Raw genomic sequence first — 21,156 nt, forward strand, 5'->3', positions numbered from 1 at the left:
ATTTACTGAGCAGTAACATTAGTAGTCAGAACATAGTGGAGCCGTTATAATGGACACATGCTTCATGTCAAACACCAAGAACTTTATGATAGAAGCCTACAAGGTGGAAGGCAAATGGAAATGGAAATGGAAATGGAAATGGAAATGGAGAGTCTGAACTGGAAGCTAAGGGAGAAATTAGCTTTGCCAGATGTCTCATTTTCACTGCCATGGGGAAAAAAAAATCTCTCTATATAAAAGATTCAAAGGGATTGTTGAAAGAGCTGCTTAACTGAAGTGGCATTAGAAAAACTACTGCAATTACAACTCATTTTCAACTCATTTTCTTCATCCATTATTAATATTCACCTACCAGCTACTAGTATTTTCCCTTGTTTGAATGATGCATAACCTGTGAACTTAACTTCCATAAAATATAAATAAAGTCACAATGTGTTGCAGAAAACAAAGACATAAACAACCCCTATAGAAACTGAGCTTCACAAGAGTATTATGAAAGAAAAAAACACTACAGTGTTTTAGAACATTTAGTCCTCTTACCTGGGGCACACAGTATTTACTTTATTATATACTTTATTTATAAGTTTCAAGACAAAAGAGGGAATTAACTGCTTTTTTATAAAAAAAACTCTATAGAGATACAAAACAGAATTTGAAGGAATTTAGAGTGAAATATATATATATAATTTTTCTTCTCTTCATATACACCAGTCAAGACATAACATAGGGGGTCCTTCCAGTGTTGACAGGGAAACAGCCTTAGTTATAGACTGAATATATTCACCTAATAAATTATTTTTAGTTAAAGCTAGCAAGCACGTACTCTTAAAAGTTATCATTTGTTTTAGAATTTAAAAAAAACTATGAACATAAGTAAAAGCTATATTCTATAAAAGAACAAAATCTGTAAACTGAAAAAAGTAATTTTAAATAAATTATAATTTGATTATAAACAAATTTGCATTTTAAAAATGCACAAGAAATCAACTTTCAGATGTTTAGATAGTAAGCATTATTTCCAAAATCCACTTGATTTTGCAGCAGCTCTGCCATCTCAGCTACCTCAGACCAAAGACTTTATTTATATGACTTACGATATGAATTCTTGCACATAAATTTCAAATACTTAAAATTCAAGACCAGTCAGACCATAAAATTTAAACTAGCTACCTAATCTCTTAATCTGAGATATACATTTTGGAGCAAAATACTTATTCCTTCACACCTTAGAGTTCAGCTTGAGTTCTGTGTCCAGGACCGCACTGGTCAGGTTTCATGACTATGAGGTTAAGCAGTTGACCTTAAAAAGTCTAGGAATTTGTTTATTTTACATGTCTCCTTCACAGTTTTGCATAGAAACACCATAAACTGAACATCCTTTCCCACTTGATTGCATACGATAAGAATACTATCAGAAGGTCTTCATGAAGAACAGTATTTTGAATTATGGAGGCAAATATTGTTGATGTATGTTGAGTTGAATTCTAAGGTGTGAGGAAGCATTGATGTCCAGGTAATGTAATCACAGTGAATCTTTCATGTAGGTGGAAGAATGGCCTGTGACAAGACAGCAACTGAAAAACCCTTCGCTATACGAAAAATATGCACATATATTTATTTGCACGGAATTTTGAAAAGCAGACACCTAGTTAACATTTTCAAAGGAGATAATGTTTACGAAGAATTAACAACAACATCAAAAAGACCCTTTTTGATGGGCTTTGAGGAAATAAATTTGGCAGCAAAAAACAACCAAGCAATGTTATTTTCATACTCAAATATTCTGTTGGGTGACATATATGTGTTTCAGAAGCAGGGTTTTCAATACACAGTATGGAATAAAAATAAATAAATAAATACTTAGATCTGAACTCAGGAAAATCCTTCATTCTACGTTAATAACAACGATGAAGGTGACTTAGGCTTTCATCAAATAAATCTACGCTGATGTCCCAATAACTTAGCGGATAACACCAACAGACAGTAATAGCCAGATCTCTTGCAATGCCAATCAAGTATTGCAAGACAACTAAATCTTTTTGGACAAGAAATCAATAGCACTTCAGAACAACAGTCCCTGGGGACCGCTAAAAGCTGCAGTGCAGGAGACCACGTGGCCCCCCGCACCCTCCTCGCTGGTAACTCGGGCAGCCCCTCTCGCAGCCGCCCAGGCGTTTCGGCTGTGCTCGCACGCAGCGCGAGGGGGACGAGGGGGACGAGGCTGAGCAGAGCTCACCCTCCAGCCGCTCCTCTTCCCGCTCTCGGGAGGAGCCGCGCGCACAGACAGGCTCCCCCTGAGGAGGAGTGGGGCAGCAGCCCGAGGCGCGCGGCCTGCTCGCACCGCCATGCTGCTGCTCCGTGGGGCCTGCACACACCGCAGCAGCAGATTAAATAAAATATTAGATTAATAAAAATACTGTCACGCCATCTTTGCTACTATTTTACCTTGATTATACTGTATACCATTCCCTAAAAATCTGACCTTCTAAAACGTACACTTACACACCTGTGCTTGGCACAGTTTCCTCAGCGGTATTCACGCAGGAATTCGTTATTCCTGCTGACATTATAAAGGCTCTCATTTGGAATGGACACTTATAGGACATATCCCATAAATGGGATCTCTCTCTTAGGGAAAAATCAAACAGGTAGACTTGAAAGGATGTGCCCTTCTGGATGTAGGAGCACTCTCAGAGTTTAAGTCACTGTTGATTCAAATGATTTTCATTTTATTGTACATAAAAGAATACTGTATTCTGTTAAAAAGCTTATAACAAAGTTGCTACAAAAATTTTTCAAAGTCCATTTAATGGAAGCTTGAAGAACTTTATGACATTACAACTCTCGGCCTGGTTATAGGAAGGTAAAAAAAAATGAAATTTCACATCAGCAAATTATCACACATGTTCTGCATGTATCTGCAAACTGTTAATCAAACCAGAAAAAAAATGAACCATAAAAGCAATGTATCTTGTTTTTTTTATAACAAACCTTTTTTGTGTTTCGCTCTGCACTGCAGCTGCCTTTGAATTCAGACTAACAAACACGCAGCAGTATCTTGTCAAGAGAAAAACAGTAAATGAAAAAGTGACATTTCAGATAGCATCAAAAGAGCTCTTTTATTTAGCATATTTGCAGAAAACCAGAGAGTTTTCTGTTAGAAAGAGCTTTTGACAAAAGCAGATACGGAAATACCTGTAACAACTAAACTACAGATTTAGCTGAATAACAGACATGTTTGCAGTAATATTATTGCCTGCTTAAGGTAATATCACCTCTTCCCAGGGAAATTAGGATTAAGATGAGCAACAATTCCCAGGTAGGTATTAGAATTTCAGCCAAAAGCACTACTAAGCATTTGCATTACCATATGCATCACATCCACATTACATGAATTATTGAAGACTTATTAAATATGTATGTCTATTCAAGCAGATTTTTCCTCAAAACTCTGCTCTTCTGCCTTCTTCCCCCTAATATTTGCTTAAGGGCAATGCCTTTTAGCCCAGGCCTCATATCAACTAATTTCAACTTGTTTATTCCACAGAACGTTACCTGCCTCTGAGCAAGAGACATTTCTTCTTCCTGTGCTACTGGCAATATCTTACTGGGGGCCTCTGCTCTGCAGTTTGACAAAAGCTGCTGCACGGGACGTGTCCAGGAGACATGCAACTAAGAGCCTCAACAGAAACCACTGGCTTTGCCTGTTGAGTCACCTCACCCTTGCAACCATAACCAAGGGCTGTTAAAATGGCCCTGTGTTACCCAATTCCTAAAGCACAGAAGTTTACAAACTCAAATATTTCCCTAAGGATCTTCCTACTTACAGCAAAAATTACTTCCTACTTTTACAGCAAATATTTTCTAAAAGAAGTTGCGAAACTGCAAACTAGAACCATTAATAAGAAAGGATCAATACTGAAAAAGTAATGTGTGACACAGGGCCCTCTGCACACCTGAAACAGTAAATTAAATACATTTTCAAACTGTTTCTATCCAGCCTGTCCATATGCTCAAATAAATATGACTCTCTTGAATCCTCCATATCCAGCATAGCTAACAAGTGATTTGGGGATATGGATATTCGAAGCGGTTATTATTTGAACTGCATTAGCACAGATCAAAAACTGTTACACTGAAAAGCACATAAGTTACCTTGTTATTTCTTGCTAGTTTTGCTCCCTGGTGCCTTTTTTTTCTTTCAGCACCTCTTCAGTTTTCTAACCCAGCAGGTTGTAAAGATCAGTCCCAAACATCTCAAATGCCAGAGTTACAACAAACGGAAACAACCGAAATACTAAACACATATCATCCTTTGTAGCTGCATTTGTGAGTCCTCAAACAGCACACAGACTCCTAACACTGAGATTTGTCAAGAAGGCCTCCATATTTTCACCCTGAATAAATATTGGAGTTGCACATCTATTCATCTCAGATGAACAGGCATCTTTCACATCAGTCAAGGCTTTCACACTCAAAGCATATCCTTCCTTTATTTAGCAACGTTGAGCTGTTAACAGAAATGTACCTCTAATAATAGTACACGTAGTACTATGGCTAGCATACTTCCTTGTCCCTCATATCATGTTTTGCCATATTCGTGTATTCTGAATTATTAAATATATCATCTAAAAGGAAAAAAAATTTTTTTCCTTTGTTCCAATATACCTAGATAGTGCAAGACAGTGAGAGGAAGCAATGGCTAGAGAGGAAATTTAGAGATGCCCTATAAGTTACTGGATTGACATATTTAAAGAGCTATTAACATATAAGGGTAATTTCTTGTTTATGTTTCCATATGGATTTGGGGGTTTTTTTTGCCTATATAAAAAATAAAAAAACAACATCTGAAAAATTATGCACAGAAACTGCTTAAAGTTATTTTATTATTACTGCTACCACAAAAGCATACAACAGAAGTTGTGAATACTCCACTTTTTTTTTTTCACATTTTAGCCCTTAAATGCAGAGGTTATGAGCTGTAAAATAAAAGTGAACTTCTATATTGAAGCTAGACATTCACTTCAGCTATTCCAAATTCAAAATATTCTGTCATCTGTTCCTATGGAAACTGAAAGGATATTCTAGGTTATATCAGTTATCAGCCGATTATGCTGCAGAGAAATCTGTGGTTTATTTTAATCCATAGTTCAGAGGTATAAATTCATGCTTAGTGTGTAGCTTGGTGATTTTGAATTACTAAAGTAGTTAACACTTCAGTTTCATTAGATTGTACTTGAAGATATAAAGGAGTCTTTTAAGACCAGAATAGTAAAGGGCAAATTTCATAAGGTCTGGTTAATCCCCGTGAAGTTCAGCAAATGTAGGATGCAGCTAATGCCTGCTCAGAAGATAGTTTTTGGTGGTTAGATGAGCGATACTTTGCTATATGACATAATGGCTTATTAGAATAGATTGAGGGAGAAATAATTTAGATTTACTGAAAACTCCTTCAGTAGTGCCATGCACCAGATGGCTGCATGAGAGAATTTGATTTAGCAAGTTAACAAGATTACAAAAACCAAAACCATAATATTGAAGATGAAAAATAAAACTGAATAATTCAACATGAGTATGTTTCTACAAAGAGAAGAAAACCACATAAAGGTGAGGATACAGTAAAACTTGTAAAGATACACAAACACAGAAAGTGAAGATTCTCCATATGCATACACAACTAGTGTAAAACAAAAAACATAACAAAACAAAACAAAACAACCATTATCTGTGCTGATATGTTCAGACTCAATTGCCAGAAAGGATCACTCCGAACTTTTACAACCAAAATCAGTACGACAGCTATGACATGTTGAAATAAATCTTCTCTATATCTACATTAGAATTGCAAAGAAAATGTTAAAATGAATGGTTAGCATGGTTTAAAGGAACAGCTTTTTCATCTCTCTCTCTCTCTGCTTTCACTGGGCAAAACCAGATGATTTAAAATAAATTACTGCTACCATCCTCATCTTACGCCAAAAGTATCAAAAGTATCTGAAAAGAGGAACTTCAAGCTTCTCATTCTAGATTCAAGTAATTAACTTCAAAATGATTAATCAAAAATGCCTTCCATTTCCATAGTATATACTAGTCTATCACTTTGTTAGGGAAACAAGACTGAGACAGCTACTTCATCACAGCCTCCTCTAGGGAATCAAACTGTGGAATAGCAAGGAAATGCAACACTTACTGCCTAAAGTGCTCAACGTTGGTTAAAGTTTTGACAGTGACAAGGTTAAATTCCAACTTCTGACTTTCAAAGTAGAGATAAATGTAAGAAGAAAAATAAAAACTACCACCACAGTCCAAAAAATACCCCCAAAAAAGGCAATAACCGCTCTCTGACTTAAAGAAAAAAAAATACTCCCAATAGCATTTCAAGCCTTTTCTTATATTTTTCTATTCTATTGTATGATTCTGTGATTATTTACTCTTACGATAATTACTTTGTAATTAAATAAATGCATTTCTTCAATGAATGTCATTAATATTCTGAAGAACAGAAATTCTTATATTACTGAAAAGGTGTAACAAAATATACAACCTAATACATAACAAGGAAAAAAAATGAACTAAAAGACCCAGAACTAAAAATAAGCAGTTCTTAAAATTAAAATTAAGGGGACTTAAAAATAAGCCCTGGGGTTCGCCAAATACCATTGTACTTTCTACAATCAAACACTTCTTTCAGCAAATCACTAACATGAAGAGTACAACTGAAAATAGACCATTCAAATCTGAAGATGATAAACTAGCAAGCAAACTCAAATCAAAAGAACAAGTCAAAATACCACAAGCTAATTTGCAAAAGAAAATGTTTCAATGAAATGTATGATTTGGTTAAAGCATTCAAGATTCAAAATTAGCAATAAAGATCACTAGGCTTAGCCAGACCGCAGTGCTGCAACAGCGAGGTTTTTGGCAGCACTAGCTGGAAATGAGCCTAGAATGCAACATCTTCCCACTGTTGCAGGTTTCACCAAAGGAGGAAAAAGCTGAGCCCAAATATCAACCATTCTTGGTATCAAAGAATCTCCAGTACCTCCAAGCAAGTTTACAAGACTGGAACATGATGTCAAGGGATAATAAGGAACTCCTATTGTTTGACATCGACATTAGATTTGGTCTTTCATTGATTTAAAACTAATTTCACCGATTTTACTATAACACTGCAAAGTGTACTACAGAAACACTTTGCTCAGAGGACTCTGACCTGAAATAAATTGAGCAAGTGCTTGTTGATCATCTCCAGAAAACTGGTTAATAATGTAGGTACTTCCTCCACCAATCCCTTGGCCTCAAGTGCTGCACTGCATTAATCAAGAACAATTATATACATGCATCTAGTTAATAGCTATTAATGAAAAAAATATACTAATTTTCCCAGAGACAATACAAATTGGAGGAGTTCAGTACGAAAAAGCAAGTAAAACAGAAAAATTCCCCAAACAAATTCTATTCAGTTACAGTGTGAAAATTTAAAGTGCCTCCAAATATGTCCCACTGTGACAACTGATTACAGATACTGCTATGGAAGTTAACTTAGTCAGACATTTCTGTTCAGAAAACCATTTGACAAAATGGCAAAACCATTTGACATGGAACTCAGCTCGGGGACACTTAGCCTGCTTTACTGATAGAGAATTTCTCTTGTTTCCGATAATTTATTATTATTTTGATCTGCTCTACACAACATACTGCTGTTGAATAAAGCAATGTCAAGGGCAAATCTAGTTTCCACGGCCACAGCTTCATCCTGCAGGACCGCAAAATGCTGGGAATGCTTCAGGCAATGGTTTGCAAAATGAACACATACCGTTTGCTAGCAAAAGATCCTGGTGTCCATCTCAGAGAAGGGCAGATTTTATAAAGCTGTTGATGCATCTCTGTTGAACAAGGCTCTCGTGCTTCCTGTATTATCTGCTATTAATCTCCCTACAGCCTATGGAAAAGCTACTAAGAAGTTTAAGACTAGACAGTAAGGATGGGTTTTGAATCTACTTATTTGCTTGATATTGATCCATGGGTCATGCCACAGCATTGATCTGCATTACTACATACACTGAGAGGGTGGCAAAGCATCCAGTGCAATAAAACCTGACAGTAGCCACTGGTACCCCTGCTCAAAAGGATTTGCCATTATTAGGGTTCTCTTCGACAGCAAGAGCAGAGAGGGATGGCTTTTTCTAAAAGGTTTCAGAAGACAAGTGTGGTTGGCAGCTCTATGAAAAGTGGTTAAGTATAGCCATGCTGATAGACATTTCTGGTTTATACCCAGATGGCAGCTCTGAAGTTATCAGCATGGGTGCAAGCCTTCAATCCCGAAGTAACTCAAAGGCTAACAGCCCCACACCTCCAAGGCAACAGGGAAGAAGGAGATGGATTGCACCTCTCCTGAAAAATACACAAACGATGGACATGCAATAAAAGCTTGAACATAATGCAGAGAAAAAGACAGTGCACCATCTAAGTATAGCTAAGCATCTGCTTTCGTGTGCTGCTGCTGTTGATTATGGAGAGGAATCCAGGCACAGCTCATTAAGATGTAATTCATACACCATTAAATAAATAATGAAAATAAAAATAGTTTCTTATCTAAACACATGATACATCAAGATGTTAAATGGAGAAATTCCAACTTGTTAGCACTGTTCTTGTCAGAGTAATTTATAATAGCATCTCGCTGAAAAGAGAAAAAGCAGTTTAGAGCAGATGTTCACCAAATTTTAATGAAATTGGCTTAAAAGGAGATAGAGTTTTACTTTTTCTAAAAATGGTACTTTCACTTTTTGCTTCTTTTCCAGGTGAACACTGAAATACTGCAAAATGTAGGTGCTACATCAACCACCTTTTCAGCACTGCTGAAAGTGTTAGCTGAAACCTGGAGACGGAGCTCAGCGCTAGGTAGGCAACTCTCTCTCATGTATTATTTGCACAGAAGATCAAAATAATGGCAAAAACTGAAACTGCAATGGTGAATACATATAGCAAATAACTAAAGCAAAAAACCACCTGAACAAAAACAGAGATATTATTCTCAATGGTATACGTTTGGCTCTCAGAATAGGTATCAGCAGAAAGAGCCTAAGGAGTTCTGCAATACCAAACACCAAAAAGGTGAAAATCCAAAGTCCTCCTATGGGAAATCTCAGTGCTTCAAAGGTATAAATGTGAATGAGCTTGTCACTACAACACACAGCTACAGCAACAAGAATCATAAAAGACCCAGTATTTGCTATTTGTATTTCAAATTCTACATTTCTTGGGGCAACGTCCACATGCATATTTTCTGAAGTACACTGCTTTTTTCCAGCATTAAATCCATGAAGCATGTCCAACATCAAATCTGTGAAGCATACACTTCATCAAAATACCCCTGCTTCTGACATGAGTAAGCAGTAATAATGTTCTTCCAAACGATGCTCCCTTTGCCTGGAAACAAGCCCCTGGCTAAAGCACAACAGGCATATACTTTAATAATCTCTTGATCACCTGGATACAGCCTGGAACACCTAATAAATCTGTCAATTTTTCAAGCGTAGTGGGATTGATTTCCCCAGGGTTTATTTGTCAGTTCTGTTTTAGTATTTAATATGAAGAGAAAATTATCAGAGAAGGTCGAATCTGACATGAGAAACTAGAAAGAGTACACACTGATAAAGACTTTTGCTTCATTTAAGCAAATGTCGACTTGAACCATGTCTTCATTCAATTTTTCTTTAACATAATATACAGTTGGTGGCTTGTAGCAAGCCCAAACACAACTCTCTCTACATGTCAACCTTCAGTAGTATAAACAAATGCTATATTGCCCTATAGATAAGTTTAACCGTTGGTAACAAAAATAGCATATAAATGGCTTGCTCTAATCCTCTTTGCTCCCTTAATTTAGAAACCAAATTTGATAGTGATTTAAACTAGATTTTTCCAAAAGAAGTATTAAAAAAACTTCTAAAAAAGTTTACAAGAAAGAATATGAATTTAAGAAGGAAAGACAGCACAAATAGTATTCCAAAGAAATAAATAATATACATAGCTAGGCTGTTCAAAATGTAGGTAATTACACTTAGTATGAATATATGCAGTACATATTTAGATAAATGTAACTATGTATATTCATTTTGATTTTCCCTATAGTGAATATCTATCCTGAAGTTTAAAATGCCCTTTGAAGTTTTCACAGGAATTCTTCCAAATCATTTCCTTATAGCTCCGCACAACTAAAATTTAGCAAACTCGTTACAATTTAAAGCATTGCATCTTTGATATATCCATGAAGCCAGGCAACATTATCAACTTATTATACCATGCTTAAATCTATCAATTATCAACTTTAAAAATTGTGAAGTTTAATAATAAAATGTGAAATGTTACGCTCTTCACATTTGCACGCACCTTCTCCCATAATTTCAGCTTCAGATTCTGCATTTTTTTTAAATATTTCTATGTGCAAAGAGAGATTTGTCCATTTCTATGGATGTGCATGTGTGTGTGTGAATTTTGCATAAGAGTAAAATGTTTTTCATGTCTGATCTTGATTAGACAATGCAACATCAAACAAAGGGATTAGTCTCACAGCACGTTTTACTTTTCACTTTCAAGAGGAAGAAAAAAGAGCTCATTTTACCTGAGTTTCCACACCTTGTTCAAGCAATCTTTTAGCTTGGTTTTCCACCTCAAGTCGAGCTCTTGCAATAAAAAGCAGGTCATTTTCAATTACTTCTATTCCAGAGAGATCTATCCCTTGAGAAAGGTAATCTATAAAAGCAATAAAACATTGATAAGCATGTCATGGGATAATAGAGCGTATTAAACATACTAAAACACTTAGGACTTGTAGTTCCAATGGGCATTTTCACATACAACACTTGACAATAGCATATGTCGCAGTACTGTATTATATCAGATAAAGTGCCAATCAAAAGATCATTACTTAGGAAAACATGGATATTAAATGCACTGAATTTATTTCATAGTATTTCTCTAGATCTGAACATTTCTGATGATGTATATTCTGCAAATTCTGGAAATTCCAGAATCAAGAAAGACAGTTTTTTTTTTTTTTTTTGATTGCTCTCGCACATTTTCGTGACCTGAACCCACTGAAAGAATAGACATTTCTGCTATTAAAAGCATAGCATTTATATATGTACAACATACTTAAATTACATTTAATAATATAAAGAAATATACTTCTAAATCCTAGAGATAAAATGCACCAAAGAGAATTTCATAAAAAGAGAAAAAAACACTTTTTTCATTTTTAATAATCTCTAATCCGTAAGACATATCTGAACTACTGGCTTGGTTTGGTTACTGCAGCAAGAAATTCTGTTCATGTTCTAATTCTGTCACTGGCTACAGAGAGTTGTTCAAATCACTTAACATTTCTGCCTGTAACTAGTGATGGCAGAAGCATCATTAACAACCAGTAGTTCAGCAAGTACAAAGCCCATGGCCCTGTCTCCCTTTGGCTGAGGAGCTCTGAACCCCTAAATATCCTCCCTCCCATATTCACTCATTTTCTTTCAACTGAGGAGACGTTATAATTCCTGCTGTTGGAATATTTAGGGCTTTCACAGGAGATAATGATAGATAAAAACCAGAACCCAGGGTGTAACGACCAGGTTTCCGCATTCCTGAGACCCTTGACCAGGCTAAGGAGCTCCATCCTCACAGCATTCCTGACATAACCCAACTAGTGATCTGATTGTGATCAACGGATTTCAAACTGTGTTTGAAAGAAGGGCTGGGGCACGTCCCTTCCAAGGCATTTGAGGATTGTTGTTACACTCTCTTGGGAAGCAGGAACTAAATATTCAATATCCTTCAGGCTAACGAAAACCCAGAGCTTAGATCAGGCTAGAACTCAAATCACTTCAATATTAGACAAGTCCCCCCAAACAACTACACATTTCTATAAATCAAGCCAACTCTAACCACTGCTTTCAAATCCATGTTCCTGGAATAGGGAAAGCAAGCTCTGAAATCGCCTATTGCTTCAGGCTTCTCCAAGGGCAGACACCCCTCTCACTTCACACACTGAATTACAACAGAAGTTTGCTGGGAACTGGACAACTAACTTCATCAACTGGGACACTTCTAAACATGCCCGAGTGCCTCAGATCATCTCCCCAGGGAACTGTAAAAGAGGACTAGGAAGGTATCCAGTACATCTGGAGAACCGTCAAGGTCTTAAATATATATATATATACGTGTGTGTGTGTTTTAAAAATATATATATATTTCTAGACTTAAACCTGCCCATATCCCGTTTCAGTAGCCCAGAGGTCGATACTACTGCTCATCTCCAGAACAACAGCGACCTGCTTTCATTTACATATTTACCAGCACTTGACACAATCGAATATGAAATGGGGCTTCCAAGGCTTCTTTTTGAAAGAAAAATATCAACAAAATTAACGAATTAATGGCCAAAGCATTTCACACAGAATTACGTACTTACTTCACAGAACGATATCCAACTACTTCAACTTAGACAGAGCCCAGTATGACTTCTTTATACAGGTACCACCTTTTTGCATCCTTTCAATAAGTTTATCAAGCCACAGACTTAAATTCCTAAGCTTTCCCACTAAGCTACCTGCTATCTCTGCTAAGTAACCTTTCACATTCGTTGCAAGCTATTTTTGTGTTCCTAACAAATTAATCTAGACATCAAATGAGTATTTGTGACCTCATGTTCATAACTGAGCCCAAAATCCCTAGTGAGTCACTTCACAGCTAAGCAGGGAAGAACTGCTCCTGCGTATGGAAACAGCTGCATAACAAACTGGAACCAAAACTTTGGAGAAGAAATACATAAAGCTCAGGAAAGCATAAAGGAAATAAACTCTCTCAACAGAACTGTATGTCAAATAGTCTGCTAAAAATAGCCCTGCAAATGCTTTTGTCCATATGCATTTGTTTAAAAATTGATCGGAGCAGGCAAAGGAGAGCTGAGCAGCAGGGACGGAGAGCTCAGGCTCAGAGGGTATCGGTGAGGCCCTCGCCCACACGGCGCCTGTGGAAGCTCCTCGTACCCAGGTTACTTCACAGAAGTCCTTTGCTGTGACGAAGCTGCAGCATCTGAAGGTGAACCTTACATATGAACCTATTAAAACTCATATCATACTCCCACTAACTTCAATTACTAGCTTCAATCAACGAGTGTCTTGAATGTGAAGCCTGATTTTCTGACCCAATCCTCTCCGCTGACACTATAGACAAGCACAAAGAATTACCTGTGGATTCAATTTACTTAATAAGCTTTGAAGATTTTTTTGGTAGCATAAGATTAAAAAAAGGTACAAATATCACCAAAGTTTTATATAGTTCAGAAATGCGAGTCTGCTGTAGAGCTCATTTATGTCATAAGATCATATTCCCACAACCCAAAGTTGTCTAAACAAAATAAAATTAAAACACGCACCAATCTCCTAAATCTATGCTCTCCCAAGAAATCTGAGGAAAAGAACTAAAAAAATAGAACTGGTTTCTCCCTACTGTATTTTATCTCACATTTCAAGTGCTGAAAAGTTCATCCTTCCAATAGTTCTGAGAAAAGAAGGTAAAGGCTGCGCTTTGCCTTCTCCAAATTCCTGTCCCTCCGAGCGGCTTCCCTCAAACACCCTGGAACCCCCAACAAAATATTTTGGGACAACACATTTTGGTAGGACTTCAAAACAGGACCTTTCAGGGGAGATGCTTTTAAGCTTCCCACCAGAAATCCTGGCAATCAGACTAGTGTTTTCAAAGAAAAGGCAGGTTCCAAAGGACAGTGTACCTCCAGCAGAAACACCTGCAAGTGCTTTCCTGCCACTCAGGGATAACAGGATTTCTTCACTCCTCCTGCCCTTTACTAAAGGCACCAGAGCAAAAGCAGATTCTGTGAGTAGAGAGCTGCCAAGTCCATCATAATGGGGTAACAAAGTGCTCAGGTAGCTTTGGGAAAGTTGAAATTTGGGTTTAAAATTAATTATGATGCAAAGAAGCCTGTCGAGAAGCTGCACCGGCAGCGCGTCCAGCAGCCCTTCCTCGGCCTCCCACTCCCACTTCTCCATCCAGGTTCATACAAATGAAGGCAAATCTTGAACTCTCCCCTGGGATGCTCGTATCACTTCCCTTCCAGCTATCACACCTTATTAAGCTCGGGAAGCACAGCTGGCTGTGACTTTTTAGGGATTTAAAATACAGACCGCCTGCTGGTTCCTCTCCTTGAACCAAAATATTATAGGCTAAGGCAAAATACACTGACCCTAGGAGTCAGTGGCATTTATAATCTACCTCTGCCTGGGAAAGGGTTATTTTTTTTAATCTCTAAAAGGAAAAAGATTGTCATTACAATTCCAAATTTTCTTGGTTTACTAAATCTAAACAGTTTTTCTAATCTACTGGCAAAGATGCTGCTTAATAATGTGTTTGCTAAACCAGCATTTCCCAGATAGTTATGTAAGAGGAGTTTAACAGGGATAAACCCAATCCAAACACCACACAATAGGTAGAAAAACAATACACTGAGCCTTTTTTCTTTTTTTAATCTAAGTAACATAACAACTGGGAATCTTTCTATATTATAATTTTATTTTTTGATTTTAAAGGCTGCTCTGTGATAATATAAAATGCAGATGAGATGGGAAAAAATCTGAATTAAAAATGTAAATCTTAAAATAAGTGGGTTTTTTTTTTCAAAAAAAAAAGAGAATTAATTATGAAGCTAACATGAGCTCCACATGAATGATGTGATGTTGTCTACTAAGATCAAGATGATTCTGAGTTTTCATCAGAGCTCAGAGTACCACCTTAAGTCTACCAATGGCAGTCAGGTGCCTTGGAAGAGAAGGAAGCAGGACGGCCAGGAATAAAGCAGCTTGATTACACAGAGGCCCTTGAGTCAAAAAGGAAACCCTTCCTTGCTTTCAAATGCAACCCCAGGGAAAGCGAGCACAAAGATACACCAGACTTCTAGGAAGAAATGAGAAGAGTTAAGGTGGATCCCAAGCAGCAAATATTTCAGATAGGGCAAACTCTATTGACTAAGTAGCAAGAATCCAATGAAAAACTAAGGGGCATTCCATTGGAGATGTAGAGGGAAGATTTCACAGGAAATTAAGACATTTCTGAAGTTCTAATTTTTATTTGGAAGGCTTTATTTTTCTGTTTGTTTGTCTATGGGTCATTTTTGCTTTTGCAATGTTAGCTGCAGATATTGGCAATATCTGTGCCTTAGGGCTGTTCTTTCTTCATAATAAAGAAACTATCAGAGGTTACAGTTTCTGCTAATTTAAAACAGCTCCAAATGAGATGCACAAGTTCTGCTGGGATTTACATACACAGAAATTAGGCGATAACATAATAATCAGAACAAACTGGCTGAAAACATCCATTAAAAGTAACATATTAAGACTAAAGACTGTTAAGATGGAGTGAAACTGCCCTCTCCCTACAGGCTGGTGCAGGCTGCCCTGAAAGTCGCTACCTCCAGGCCCCCAACCTGCTCTCCTATTCTCAGCTCCCCGCGGCCTGCAGCACTTTGAGGGCCCATGAGAGCTCTTCTTGTCGAGCTCATTTTCGGCTAAAGGTTTTGTCTCACCCGGCTCATGCTGCAGGCACAAGTGCTACTGCAGCATAACAAGGAGCAGGGACAAGCGAGGGGACACAACTCTGCCTTCCAGCAGAAGCCCACCTGTAAATGGGCTGGAGATGCTCAACCTGAATCGTAAAGTCGCTATTTGCAAGATTTTATCTCTGTTACATAAAACTAGAAGGGGCAGAACTTTGTAAAAACACACAGAAATCTCTTCTATGAGGGAGAAAAATTCAGTAACAACAATCGATTTCCTTCTTTTTTAAAAGGGGCATAAAATATTCAGCCTTTGGTCCTACCTTTAGGTAGGTACCTAAAGCCTTTGGTACCTATAAGCCTTTGTGCTTATAGCCTAGCTATAAGCACAAAACAAAGCAAAGGAGTAGATCAACTTGCTAAAATTGTTGGGGCCTAATTTCAACTCTTTTCCATCTGCCTCACAAGTACATTAAAATTATTTCCTAATGCAGATGGTCCCCACAGCTGCTCCTGCAGGGAACCTGCGCTGCTCCTAGCAGGAGCTTTCCATAGGGCACAAGCTACTGGAAGGGAAGGACGGAGCCTGTTTGCCTCAGCTGCAGCTGAGCACCAAGCCAGGAAGCTGCTTTGCTTGCTTTAACCTGTGCCAGCAACAGAAAACTGCAAACAGCCCTGGGATGCAGCCTGAGATCCCAAGGCCTCAGCAGAAACACAGCGCTCACGCTCTGCTGAAAGAACCTAGTGCTTTATATGACATTTGTATTCTCTAAGTGGAATAGATAGGCCCTATAATTTGAAGTATGGTGGTCTCCTCCTGGGAGGCACTTTAATTTCCAGTACAATTCACACAGAGAGCAGGAGGGTAATGCCAAGATTGGGCACGTCTGCAGGTCTGTCAAACAGGAAGCTGAAGGCTTAGAAGATTAAAGTTTATTTTTCTAAATTTTGTGCAAAGCTGATGAATTCGTTTCTGAAGGGGTCTAATTTTACTAAAATACCTGAAGCTTTGAAAATTTCTGCTCTCTTCCCTTTTCTACTGGAAAAGATTTCTACAATCTTTTCCTTTCCTCAGTAAATCATCTGCGAATAAACCAATCTCTGTCATGTAGTGCCTTTAAATTCATATGAAAACTGGCCTTTAACAGATTTCTACATTTGTAAAAATTGTACTATCGTATACATAAGGCTTAATTTCTTAGCTGTCTGAGCAACATTAAAGGAGGCTAAACACTGAGCAGGGCTGGTTGCACCATTCTGCTGCACACCCCTCGCAGACAGCACACCACATGCTCATGCTGAACATGTCCAGAAGAGGAAATAAAACAGATGAGACAACCCAAGGACAGCTTCTCTTGGGCATCCTTAGTGAAAGGAGACATCAGAAATAAAAAGCAAACGAATATACTTCTCAGGTTTTCCTATTAGTCGCATGTGTAGTAAGTTTTAAAGAAACTGGGACAACAGTAGAAAAAATGGTGGAAAATAAGCACTTTCAAGAAAGCACAACTTGAACTGCTAATTCAAACGTTTGCACTGTATTTTCTTACCTGACTTCACTTTAGAAGAAAGCTAAGAATTGAACCCTCTAACATTAGAGGTCACCTGAATATGAAAGAAGTGAAAATTTTCTGGCATAGTAGAACAAAGAGAAAATTTTCAGGTAGATTTGAGGAAGAAGGAATAGGATGTCATCCTGCACTTGAGATTATTTCTATTTCCTCAAAATTATTGTTGCAGATTGTTTGAAGAATTTGTTTTGTGTTAAAATATTTCACAGTGCTGCAATAACCAGCTATGATCAATCCTACTTGCAGAGGAAACTTACTGTTTCTCTCCAGACTGCATGTCTAAGCACAAAAAACACATGCAAAGCTGATAAGAATGATACCGGAGGAGTAGTGAGGAAGACCGATTATCTATTTTTAACATTATTTTAAAGCTGCTGTTTAAATTGTCTTGATGGAAGAGTTAATTCTTACTGTTCTCTGGGCTGGAAATCAGATGCCAGGCAGGATCTGAAAGTGATGGAAATGAGTTTGATAGCTATTTTTATCATCATCACTGACTTAACAACGAGCACCACATTTTGGAGACATTCCTGTGAAAATGCCATGACTCAGAAAATAGCTTAACATACCAAGACAAACATTACTTAGGTCTAATCATAAGTTATACCTCACTACTCCCACATTCACTTAGGCCTGAAGCGAGAGTTGAACTCCTCCAAGATTCTCCCCACAACCACCACCAGCACCATCAGATGCGTTTTTTCCTGCCTACTGAACACAGACTCACAACCTGACTGAATCTCTGCTACTTTCCCTTTTCCCACTTACTGGTTCACCAAATGACTGTGCTTCCAGGTCCAAGAGGGAGTGGGTCCTGACTGTACATCCGTGTGATGGGTGACACTGTTCAACGCTGTCATTAATAAGCTGGGTGCTGGGACAACATTAACTCTCACTAAGTTAATTTGGGTAAGTGCTCCATTCCCCAGAGGACAAGGCTGCCATTTAGAAGGATCTCAACCATGGAATAACCCCATGCACCTGCATAGGCAGGGTGCCCGCTGGCAGAAAGCAGCTTTGCACAGAAGGACCCAGCGGACAAAAACTTTTACATGGGAGCAGTACGTCCTTGCAGCAAAGCAGCTACGTACTGCACACAGAAGTGCAGTCAGCAGGCCGAGGGAAGCAGTTCTGCCTGTTTGCTCGGAACCTGTAAGATCAAGTCTGTGTTCTGAGACTCAATACAAAAAAGATAGTGGCAAGCTAGAGCAAGGTCAACGGTGAATCACCAAGAGGCCAAGCGGACTCCAGCGCACAAGTATGAGGAGATGCTGAGAGTGCCAGGTTTGTTAACCTAGTAAAGAGAAGAGGAATGACATATCTGAAGCCTGTGTTCCACTCCTGAACAGGGGGCTAGGGAGAAGATGCTGCCAGATGCTTCTCCAGAGCATAAAGAGTTAGGGCAAGAGGCAACAGATGCCAGCTACAGCAAAGAAAACTTCAGAACATCATGTTAAGATTCACTATGCCTTACCCATGAAGGATACCAACCTGGAAGGACAGGCACATTTTAGGTTCTGCTGAAACAGTTTAACATAGAACATTTCACACTTCAACAACTTCAAAGACTCACACTCTACAAATCAGCCAGGGCTTAGGTCTTTCCTCAAAAGAAGTTGATCAGAGGAACTTCCTCAAGAGCTCCCAAAACATTCCTGGTAGCTAGTATTGTCTTTACCTACATTCTCTGTGATAGGATACTCCTAAAGAACTGTATCAATTATGCCATTTATCATCAGCATTTGGATGAAATGCTTTGGATGCAGCTGAAAATAAGTCTACCCTAAATATCTGAGCTACATCCTAAAACTTAGAAAACATTCAAAAGAAAATAGTAACACCAAACTATACTAAATATCTACAAAATACAAGGTAAAATGTCTGTAACAACATTCACAACATGAAGCAAAAATAATGATCATAAAAGCAAGTAAATCATTTAAATTATTTACAAAAATTACACTTTATTGTGTTAATTATGAGACTTCTTCATGAACAATCAATAGAGAAAAATAAAGCACTTCTATGACAAATTCAGATGTACATGTATGTTCAAAATTATATTTATTATTGCAAACAAGCAACAAAACCTCTCTAAGTCAATACTCCTCCTGGGCTTTTGGAGCTAAGTAAAAATAAAGAGCATTGTCAGTAAAAATCTAGTTGTCCTATTTCTGTTGTGAACAGATTTCCAAGAGTCACAGATGCAACGCAATGTATAAAGCAGACATGAAAGAGAAAGAGATAGAAAAAAAGTGTAATGTGGAACAGGAGAGATACAAGGCAGAAAAAGGGGATTATTGAATAAAAGAACTTCTGGGGTCAAAGAGATGAGAATGGTAACAAGCTCAAAAATAAAATACAGGAAAAAAATGAAGGAATGGGAGATGTTAGAGGATACAAATCCTCTATTGTCCAGAATTACTAATCAGTAAGAATAATTTAGTGCAAACTGCTTTCCACCTGCACATTTCCCTCTCCTCCCATCAAAACTAGCACTTGCATGGCTTGCTTATCATCAATGTAAACGGCACTTCTGCTCAAGTTTCAGGAGAGCACACAAAATTGGAAAACAAGAGAGTGAAAAAAACTGCACTCATCTATCAAAAATTTCAAGCAGACATCGGTCAAGGCTTTCACTGTCCTAGGAGAAGATTTCTTAAAAATCCAACAGGTATGCAATAACCAGCCTTCCTTGAAAGGGAGCATCACATCAGTATAAAAAATGGAACAGGATGAAAAGAAATGTATTCTCCTATCCGCATGGGATAATTGCATTGAAAATATATTGCAACTGCATCACAAGCCGTGTAAAGGAATTATGCCCTTCTAGCAGTTTCACTAGAGTGGCTACAGAATATCTTCTCTTTCCAGAACAGTGATAAGGGCTCATCCAAGTCAAGGCATTTGACTTTGGCTCTATTTCCTTAAAGTCACCATCAGGACTACAGTCATGAAAGCAAGCAATTGGCTGTAAGGATATAACATAAACGTACATCCTGGTCTGAAAAGAATTCGTATTTTTGGCAGACTTTAAATACTTTTAATATGCTATTATTCAATAGCCAAGTAGAATATCTCAATAGACAGCATTACATAAAGCTGCCATGATTCACTTCCCATTAATACACTGCGGTGCTGCAACAGACTTGCACAACAATGACCAAAGAAATCAAAGGAAATGGGATGATCTGTTCCAAAAAAATCTTAGACAAAAATAACTTTGTTCAAATATTGCACCAATTGTTGAGATGGCAAAGATAGTTCACTTCTTGTTGAATCGATGTCCTCAAATGAGGGCAGGACGATTCATTTGCATGTTTTAACCCATGATGTTAATGATCAGCACTCTAATTCTTAATCCATACATACTTGGATGAAGGTGCATACACGGATAGACACACAACTGAGCTTGTCTCTAGCTGCACTTCAAATTTTAGTTTCAGTAAGATGCCTCTTACATCTTTTCAAGTTATCATTATTTTTACTTTAAAACATGCATGCAAAAAATGTCAGACTGCAAATGAGAGAATATGGATCATTTCTAACACTTACTTGGTAAATGCCAGGAAGCATTTAAGCAGTGATACAGTGCTATAAAAACAAATTAAACAACAACCAAAAAAGCTATTAAATTGCCCCTTAGATATGAGAGAATACCACTTTCTGATAATATATATCTTAACTACAAATATTTCTGATATTCTTCTCTCCTGCCTCTGTTCAGCACCCACCATTTACCCCCTTCATATTTAAACCTTAAGAAAATATTTCTGCAAAAGTAGAAATGCATTTTCTTCAAATCAGTTATGTTAACTTGCTTAGTACCTAAAGATATATATGATTTTTATCTTTAATAAATGCATATTTCATTCCTCCCACCTCCTCCGTAGTATATCATCAATTACTTCCTGCAATTATCTGTAGAGTTACTTGATTCTATTGGCTTTAGATTCAACCGATACTGCATATGCTCCAAGTGACACAGGTCTTAGGCACTTCAGATACTTTCTGGGAAAACAA

General features: G+C 37.7%; 1 protein-coding gene across 1 annotated transcript in view; it reads right to left on the bottom strand.

Moving 5' to 3' along the window:
• COG5 (component of oligomeric golgi complex 5) overlaps positions 1-21,156 on the bottom strand; it is a 162,078-nt gene that overhangs the window by 82,933 nt on the left and 57,989 nt on the right. Inside the window, exon 7 of the mRNA XM_088533222.1 lies at positions 10,628-10,758. Within this exon, the coding sequence (XP_088389348.1) occupies positions 10,628-10,758 (131 nt within the window). The remainder of the gene's footprint in view (positions 1-10,627; positions 10,759-21,156) is intronic.

Source organism: Tinamus guttatus, unplaced genomic scaffold (genome assembly GCF_059628265.1).
Source record: "Tinamus guttatus ecotype Peru unplaced genomic scaffold, ASM5962826v1 Tinamus_guttatus_pri_ptg000489l, whole genome shotgun sequence".
NCBI lineage: Eukaryota > Metazoa > Chordata > Aves > Tinamiformes > Tinamidae > Tinamus > Tinamus guttatus.